Source organism: Drosophila arizonae, chromosome 3, assembly GCF_054131065.1.
Source record: "Drosophila arizonae isolate 15081-1271.41 chromosome 3, UAZ_ARI_1.0, whole genome shotgun sequence".
NCBI classification, from domain to species: Eukaryota; Metazoa; Arthropoda; class Insecta; order Diptera; family Drosophilidae; genus Drosophila; species Drosophila arizonae.
Window position 1 is genome coordinate 5,941,439 of NC_142923.1, and position 9,300 is coordinate 5,950,738.

The 9,300-nt window shown below is 40.0% G+C and overlaps 2 protein-coding genes across 6 annotated transcripts in view; both read left to right on the forward strand.

Annotated features, from left to right (window-relative positions):
• fipi (factor of interpulse interval) overlaps positions 1–6,251 on the forward strand; it is a 92,465-nt gene extending 86,214 nt beyond the window's left edge. For all 3 annotated transcript variants that reach the window (XM_089466321.1, XM_089466322.1, XM_018002800.2), the window contains 6 exons: positions 1,435–1,629; positions 2,635–2,745; positions 2,857–2,994; positions 3,158–3,307; positions 4,509–5,003; positions 5,124–6,251. In XM_089466321.1, the coding sequence (XP_089322447.1) occupies positions 1,435–1,629; positions 2,635–2,745; positions 2,857–2,994; positions 3,158–3,307; positions 4,509–5,003; positions 5,124–5,338 (1,304 nt within the window). In that variant the 3' untranslated portion in view covers positions 5,339–6,251. The remainder of the gene's footprint in view (positions 1–1,434; positions 1,630–2,634; positions 2,746–2,856; positions 2,995–3,157; positions 3,308–4,508; positions 5,004–5,123) is intronic.
• A 524-nt stretch (positions 6,252–6,775) lies between these two features.
• LOC108609626 (uncharacterized) lies at positions 6,776–9,083 on the forward strand. 3 transcript variants are annotated; one of them, XM_089466318.1, is made up of 2 exons: positions 6,776–7,020; positions 7,098–9,083. In XM_089466318.1, the coding sequence occupies exons 1-2, from the start codon at positions 6,956–6,958 to the stop codon at positions 8,962–8,964; spliced, it is 1,932 nt and encodes a 643-aa protein (XP_089322444.1). In that variant the 5' UTR covers positions 6,776–6,955; the 3' UTR covers positions 8,965–9,083. The 3 variants fall into 3 exon arrangements, with proteins under 3 accessions (XP_089322444.1, XP_089322446.1, XP_089322445.1); XM_089466320.1 differs by having other exon boundaries at positions 6,783–7,003; positions 7,076–9,083; XM_089466319.1 differs by having other exon boundaries at positions 6,896–7,020; positions 7,076–9,083.
• The last annotated feature ends 217 nt before the right edge of the window (positions 9,084–9,300 follow it).

Genomic DNA, 9,300 nt, shown 5'->3' on the forward strand with positions numbered 1-9,300 from the left:
GGAAGTATTCACATCTCATTTTTTTTTGTTCTTGTTGTTGTTGCTGCTGTTGATATAACAGTATTTGTTGTTGCTGTTGAACAGATTGACATGAAGCGGCAGAATGAAATTGCAATTTCTTGTGATAAATTTCAATGAATAACCTGCCAAGGCAGCTACGGCTAGGGCTACGGCTACGTTAACGGCTACGGCTAGGTCTACGGCCGCCTCGGCGCACTAACGTTGAATGAAAATATGAAAATGTGTGGCATGCAAAATGCAAATAATTTGAGTGCACTTTGTTGTTCAATATGAATCAAGAATGAGTGATTCATGTGGCATGCTGCAACTGCTTGCAGAATATCATTACGCAACAGCAACATATTTTCGGCATAGTGGCAAACACGGCCAATTAACCGGTAATTGCAATCTAACACAAATTGCATTTTCCCCATTTCTTGCATCCATTTGCATCACATTAATAAACATGAGCAAGACTTGATTACTTCAATAGCTGCAGCTGCAGACAATGCAGGTGCAGATGATGCTTGAGTAACCAAATAATATTTCAATAATTAAGTTACATAATTTAATTGATAATGGAATAATTTGTAGACTAATGCGGTGAGAATAGATATTCTACTGAGTTGTATAACTGATTAAGTCCCTTTGCATACGTCATACATAATTCCATCAAATTTATTATTTGCATATCTTTCAACTGGCTTCATTTTCATTTGCATAAACTAAAGCTTGATTTTATTTTCCAATATGCAGAATTAAATTTTCTTATGATAAAATAAACTCATGAAAATCGAATAGAAGGGTACATGAAATTCTTGAAATTCATTCATATATTCAGACATTCTTATCGTTTTTTTAGTCCTTCGGCAATTTTTTCTCTTCATCTCCCTCGACTCTTCATTCACTCAAACTTTCTTTAATATTCAATATATGCTCCTTTGAGAATTTCACGAATCTGGGAAATTATCATTAACATTTTGACGACAGCTCTGAACGATAAGTGGGCGTGGCAAAAGAGCAGCTAGCTGCTGTCTGTAATCAGAAATATGAAATATCGTAAAATATTTATTATTTAGTTTGTGTTGGAGCAAGTTTTAAATGTGGCCGTTGGGATTGCTCACAAAATACAGCAAGAGGCAACATATATATGTGTGTGAGAGTGTGGGGGTGTGTGTATAAGTTATAATGTGTTGTGCCATTTGCGTAGTTGGCAAAGAAAAACGCACTGCTGTTGTAAACTTCGAGTATGGTGGCGTGGCTGGGGGGTGGGATGAATCGGCGCGCCTGGGTAAACTTTGGCACAGAAGTTTTCAATTTACATTTGAAATGCGCTGGCTTTTGTGCAGCTGCAGTTGCAATTAACGAACCATTAACTAATGTGCTTGAAAGCCCATTGATTTCGCTTTTGTATATTTCCCTCGCCAAACACAGCCGCCGTCTTGGCCAATCACCATGACAGCCTGACGCTCAGTCCGAGCGAGCACAGCGTCGTGCGCTACACCAACGAATCCCTCATTGTCGAGTGCCGCGGCCCCGGACCGGATGTGAAGCTGCATTGGAAATCGCCGAAAGGCGAAATAATACGCGAGCACAAAGGACGCATACACATCGAGCAAACGGCGCCAGGTGAGTTCAATACCCAGCCAATGCCCAATACCCAATACCCAATACACAACAGCCAACAGCCATGAAGCAATTGAGCAAAGGACTTTCGCGCCAGCAGGCAGAACAAATAAATAAAATTAATTGCAACGTTTTACACGCACTCAAAGCGCAGTTTCCTTCTATTTTTCTATGCAGTTTACTTGGAGCTAGCTCTCTGGGCTAAGCGGAGCTATAACATAATGAACTTGTGAGCGTTTACACAGCAAATAGAATTGTAGCCCCTTTGGACTCACGAGAGCTAACAATGCTTCTTCAATTAACTTGCGGAAGAATGGATTAAGTTGGGTTAGAATGGGCTTCCCATGTATGTTCTTTAATTTGTAGATTTTCTGGCTGGTTAGTTAGAGTTTGGTACCAGTTGAACTAATTTAATTGATGGATGCCTTAAATTGTTACTGAAGGCTTATATTAAAAGTTCTTATAGATGAAGTTGGCTGGACTCACGAAGCAACCCCCAAGGCAGGAAGTAGATCAATATGGGCTTATTGAAGTCTTTATTAAAGGGTCAGAGATTAAGCTGAACCAAATTTCAAGCCACAAAATTAGTCGTATTCCATTTTCATTTTGTATAGACTTTAGATCAGCCAAAGGTAAGGCCAAGTTCTCAAAGTTTCATCCTAACAATGAAGCCAAGCACTAAATCTTTATATAGGAAGTTGGGCTGTACTTTACTTGATCAAAGTATTATTTTCTTATTGGGTAAAGTCTATTAATAGTATGTGCATAGTATACTAAATTATATAACCAAAATATAAAGCTGAAAAGATCATATTAAATAAAACTTAATATAAATTAAAGTCCTCAATAAATAAACATCCCATTAACTTATAAGTATTGTATATAAAAAACTCTGTGCGAGCAGAAATCACCTCTAGTCGTACAATAAGCTGCTCTGCGCTGTTTACTCACATTTAATGTTGATTTTATTCAGTCTTTTGCTTTTTTCTCATTTAACTTCCCACACAGAACAATTGAAAATCGTTTTTGCACACATCGCTCTGGCGGACAAGGGCAATTGGACATGCGAAACTGCGGAGGGCGGGCTGCATAGTAAATCGTTCGATTTGATTGTATATCGTAAGTACACAGATCGAAATGGGAATCGCAATGGCATTGGCAAGCCAACAACCACATTCATTAATTTTTCATTGTATTTTTCCGTTGACCACTAACAAAAAAAAAATGCAGAGAAAATTACATTCACCGAAAAGGATACAGTTAAAACTGTGAAGGAAGGTCAAAATGCGACAATATTATGCGAGGTGAAGGGCGAGCCGCAACCGAATGTCACCTGGCATTTCAATGGACAGCCCATTACTGTGGACGGTGAGTCGTCAGTCGGGAGTCGGACAGAGCTCTGTAATGAGCTTTTAGCTCCTTTACCCCCCACTCTCTCTATCCCTCTCTCTCCTTCCATGTTGTCGATATTTTCTGTATTTTTGTTTTCTTGCTGCACCCGTTTATCATGTTTCGCTCTCATTTTCGACAGCAAACGCCCCGAAATTCCGCATCCTGGCGGATGGTTTGCTCATCAACAAGGTAACGCAGAGTGACACCGGCGAGTACACGTGCCGGGCATACCAAGTGAATTCGATTGCTTCCGATATGCAGGAGCGCACAGTTTTGATGAAAATCGAACGTGAGTGTGATTTATGATTTTTTTCAACTCATACAACATAATAATGCACACTGGCCAAAAAGTTGGGAAAATTATGGGAAAAGAAAGCAAGAAAAAATGTGATGATATAATAATAATTTTATGCTGTGGGAAAAATAAGAGGAAAATGTTTATAGAAAATAGATTTATATGTTGCTTTTATTATTTTTAACGTGGTCAACCTAATGCGTGGTGGCAAAAAAATTAAAAATATATTATAATGTGCATTGGTTTGGTGGAAGAATCAGAATTTAGATCAAATATATATTTTTGTAAATAATAATTGAAATAGAAATGAACTATTAACAGAAATTATTGAATAAAATTTGAAATTAAAAAATTTCAATTGAACTATTTTAAATGCTATGAAGAAGAAATAAACCTAACTAGATTAAATGCTCAATTGAGCAGTAGTATTTAAATAGCTTGTTTTGTAGGTAAGAAAGTTAATCTGGGCTTAAGCCATTGACTTTGCAATAGCTATACTACTGGATTGAAGCTTAGTTTTATAAGCAAGTTCTATTCTTATAACTAAAATAATAATAGTGTCTGCTTTCAAATTAAATTGAAATTATAAAAAAAATGATTTATTGAAATAGATTAACAAATAAAGTTATTAATTTTAAAATTAAAAAATTCTGCAAAAAAATTTTTCATTTTGAAGATAGTTACATTTTTGTGACTCTTAATCTCTAATAAATAAGATAATTAATTTTTTTTTATATATTTTTTATAATTTTTTATTTTTATATTATTTTTTAATATTTCTGTATTATTGAAATTTAAATTAATTTTATATTTCACATTTTCTGCCTTATCGAACCACTGTGCCTTTGTATTGAATGGCAGGGAAATTACTTGAGCAGTTTTACGAGCGCCTCTAGAATTTGTGTGCGTTTTAGTATGCAGCGCGCTTAGCGGCAAATAGTTTTTGGAGCACGAGAATATTTTAAAATGACATACACTTCGTTCGCATATATGTTTTATGCTCTCAATGAGGGTGGGCGTGGCACACATGTTGCTAATGACTTTACTTGGCGGCCATATTTGATTTATGCCCTCAGCGCATGAGTTGTTGCACAATTCGTAGCATACTTTTGCGCGCCAGCTGAGGGAAGCAGCCGAATTGAAATTGCCTGACGAATTCGAATTAAAACTTGAATCTCTAATGTCATACATCTAGATAAGCCGCATTGGACGCAGAAGCCGCATGTCGGGCTGCAGTACGCGTACATCAATGGCACGGCGAGCATCATGTGCGAGGCGCAGGCGGAGCCGCCGGCCACGTTCAGCTGGTACCGCAAGCAGAAGCGGCTGGAGAGCAACGAGAAGCTCTACACCATCGAGTCGGATAGCCATTGGTCGCGTCTGACTATCCGTGTGCTGGATGCGAAGGTATTTGACAACTATCGCTGCCTCGCCCACAATCATTTGGGCAGCATTGAGCGCATCACACGACTCGAGGAGGGCGAGAAGCCGCCGCCGCCGTCCGTCTTCCAGCTGCACGGCTACAATTCGAACACTTTTGATGTTGATTTGAGCGCGCCGAGGGATAAGGATCAGCTCGGACCTATGGACGTGAATGGCTTCCGCATCGAGTACATGACAGAGATGGAATTCAAAGCCGATGCGGGCAAATGGACGAATGCCAAGCGCAAGGATTTCCCCTACGAGGAGGGTGAGTGCCAGCTGCATCAGCGCGCTGCCATTATTCAACTGCAGCATTTTCGCCATTTCATGCGCTGACTCATTCTCATTCTCATTCCCATTCTCATTTCTTTTTTTTGTGTCCGTCCAGGTGCCAATTTTCTCATAACGAACCTCGAGCCGGATACCGTCTATCTGATACGCGCTGCCTCGCGTAATCTGGCCGGCTTCAGTGACTATAGCAAAGTGGAGAAGTGCAAGACTCTGTCGCTGGAGCCGCGCGTCTCGGCCGGCTCATTGTTGCCAAATTCCTATCCGCTGCTGTATGTTTTGCTGCTGCATCAACTGCTGCGGCATGGCCACTGAGTGCTTGCAAAGCTGTGCCCCTCCCCCAGCCCCCAAAATAAATTCCATGTGCTTTGTCTAGCTTTAAGGCGTCGCCACGTTAACCTCCTTAGTGACTGCTGCCCGATCGCTGCTCGTGTTATGTAACGTCTACTAATTAATCGTCTAAGTTGTTAATATAACCGCTCTTAAGCTTAAGTTAATACAGAGTTTCGTTCAGTTTATCTGCAAGCCCAGCAATTAGCTAAAATTCATAACAAAAGATTTCAAAACAGAAGTAAAAATAACTCTTAGATGGGCGCTTAGTGCTTAGTTTTTAATGAAATAGAAAAACTTTAACTTAAACTATAAGCTGCAAAACTAATATAAAAAAGTTCACTTCAAGTTTGATTCATGTTCCATGACTATAAGTAAAATTAAAAAAAAAAAAAAGAAAAAAAAAACACAGGCAAAGAAAAATTTCTTACAAATCTCTTAAACCCTTTCACAGACTCGACTTAATCTGTGTAAAAAATCCTTGCATTTATCTATCATATCCACACGGAAATCTAAACAATACAATCACAATACACTTACAGTCTAATCCCTTTCTTAATCCTCTTACAAATCATAATTTAATGAATATAAACAGTTGAGCTGAACGAAAACAATATGTGCATGAAATCCAAACTGAGTCCAACGTAAATACAACTAAAAGTTCAATAAACATACCAAAACTGTCCATTGAAGCAAAGTAAAAGAACAAACAAATACATATACAAATACAAATACAAGTAGAAAAAACAAAAAAATTGAACTAGTGCAAACAGAAATTGGATTTAACAACAACAAATATATGTATGTCTCTCAAGTAAAAATGTTGCCAACGTTTAAATGTTTTGTGGTTTTGTGTGCCAACTGAGCAAATGATGAATAAAACATAATATAATATTTATGTGTATATGTGTTTTCGTCTATAAAAATCATTTATTGGGTGTGCCAAAGCTAAAAATATGTTGCATTCAACATTGAAATATACAAATTGTAAAATTCAGTTAGTTAGGCTGGAATTATTAACGTTGTTCATTCTCCATCTCTTTCTTGTGCTACCATTAGACTGTGACTATGCATTAGATGTACTTCTATGTTCTCTAACCACACTTAGTTATCAGTGTTACTGAGTCCAGGCTCTACCTTGGCTTACTGTATTATAATTACCTGTTCTAGACAGCCTCAGTGCATTTGCATCAAATGTTATACAAAATTGGTCTGGTATGGATAAATATAATTTCTATTCCTATACCAAGTCAATGGAAATTAACTATACAATCTCCAGTTAAATATTATTTTGCTTGGCTTTTGAAGTCTCTTGCCAGGCTGGTACTTTTGATCAGAAAGGTATGCTTATTGCTGTCGAAATTTCGGACTTGCTGTCAATTTAAATCTACTTGGGAATGCAGGCTTTGAAATAAAAGGTAGCTACGAGCTGTCAACCCCAGTCAGAAACATAAATTGGCAAAGGCTTGAGTAGCTGTTGGGAAATATTTGAAGAGCAAATGGTTTGGGCAAGCAGGCAATGGGAATCAAATCATTTATTATAATTATGCTACAAAGCAGGCGTCAAGATGTCAAATGGACTCAGTTTAGAAATTGGGACAGATGAGAGTAGTCGGAGTTCAAATTATTTGGTATAGAAATAAATTTAGAGTTAAGTTAAATAATGGGTAAGTATTTAATAACAAAATGAATAAAATTCGATTGGGATTTATAATCTTGCAGATGCTGCTCGTGTTTATGAAAGATACCTGAGAGCGAAGATTCGCGCGGAACAGTTAAATTGCTTAGCTTTGGCGTCAGATGATTTGCTGAAAAAATCTAAGGACCGGGACCGTTTACTTGGCGGACGCTTAACTGCATTTAATTCCTCGCCTATGTCGTTCATGCCAATACCCGTACCCGTGTCTAGAGCGAAGCCCGATAATTGTGCATGCAATGCTCCACCACACCCCACCTGCCCAGAGAAGCTAAGCAATGAGCAGGAGCCAGCGGCAGCGAAGGAGTTGGTAAAAGAGGAAAAGAGGAAAGACGACTCCGACAAGGAGAAAAACCAGCAGAAACCCAAGGCGAAAAACAAATACATATGCAAGTGCAAGCTGCCAGTGATAGTTGTGCCCTCAAAGCGATCTATTGAGAAAGGATCTAGTTCCAAGACGCGTTTCAAGTGCTGTCTATTCAGAGAGAAGGAGGTCCCCAAGAAGATGCCACAGGAATGCCCGAAAGCTCCCGAAGTTGCGCCAAAAGAGATACCCAGGTGTCCGTCAACTAGAAGCTTACCACCCGATAATGCGGCTCCAATCTCAAATCCAACCCGAAATTCAAGTCCCAATCCAAATCCAACTCCCAGTCCGACTCCAAATCCAACTCCAAGCACAAAGTCCAAGGAATCCGCAAAGAGCGTCAGGTATCAATCGAAGCAAACGGAAACAGATAAGATCAAATGTGCCGAATGCGAGAAGATACCAGAAATTACCCAGGAATTATGCGCGCTGAAGAAGAAATTGGAAAAGCAGATCGAAGAGGAAATCGATCAAAAGCAAAAATTGAACACTATGAACGATCAGTTGAAACAGCTCTGCGAGTGTGTTAAGGGGCTGTCCGATAAGTACAAATATTTTGAGACTGCCAAGGAGACACTGCGCAAGGAACCACCCAAGGAACCACCCAAGGAACCACCCAAGGACCCATCCAAGGAGCCCAAGCCCAGCCCTGCTGACAACTGTCAGAAGAAGAATACAACAACGAACAAAGGCGACATTCCGCTTGAGCGCAAGGCCTCGAGCTTGTGTGAGTTCTGCAGGAACAAGGATCTGCCCATTATCGACACGATGCAGTTCTCACTGTTCAAGATCATGGGCAAGCGGTGCTTCGAGGATATTACTCTGACCATTCTGCTGCGGGCGGACAATATTTACCATGTGAACGTGCGGGACATTGGAAGCGGCACTGTGCTCGGCTGCCTGCTGGTCACCGATGCTGGCATCAAGGAGGCCAACAGTCTGGGCCTATTCCAGGAAATACTCACGTTCTGCGTGATTGATGTGCGCAATACTATCAACACCAATGGTTCTGTTCTTGGCGGCATCAACTTTGAGTTCGTGCATGAACAACGTCTGACCGGCGGCAATGCATTAGGCGGACATGCTCAACGGCAAACGTTCGAAGAGGAGGTAAGGAGGAGTGAGCTGTACGATTCGGATTACTACCAAACGGATGCCCAAGGCTCCAATGACTTGGATTACTGCCCAATCGAGACTGAAGCGTCCGAGCTGCAAACGGAAGACGATGATGAATTTCAGCCAGAAGTGCGTTTCGACTCCAAATTTTCCATCAACAATGTCGCGAAGTCCGGCCGGTGCGTAACCAGGACATTCTCAGTTGCCTCATCGGCCTCAAGACGGAAGTCCAGACTGAAGAAACGGAAGCCCAGGGTAAGCGTGTCCGATGTGATACGCAAAATCAACACCTACAGTAGCTCCATGGTGCTAACGGACACGGAGACCAAGTATCCCGTGCGCAACCTATGCATCACATCCCAGCTGGACTATTCCTCCCACTCTGAATACGATGACGACGATTTACCCACAACTGCAAAGCAAACGAAATTTTAATGGCTCGCTAGCTGCTCGATCTGTCACAAACTTTGGAAATTACCAAATTTTAATGTGTTTTCACTTATGTTCATGACTTTCAAATCGAATAAAATTACTCAGATGGTATTAGGTTTTAATCCGCATTTCGTTATCTCTGTGTGTGGAAAGTAAAGGTTACGTAATAAAAGCCTAACTAGAGAATGGTTTGGTGATAATAGACCTTATTATAAAATTCTATAACTGAGATTGTATCCATCATCTCCCATCCCATTCAAAGTCGAGCAAAATCAAATATTAATTCAGGCAGAAATTATCAAAAGTTTCGACGATTTTGAATGTTGTTGGCCATCTTAT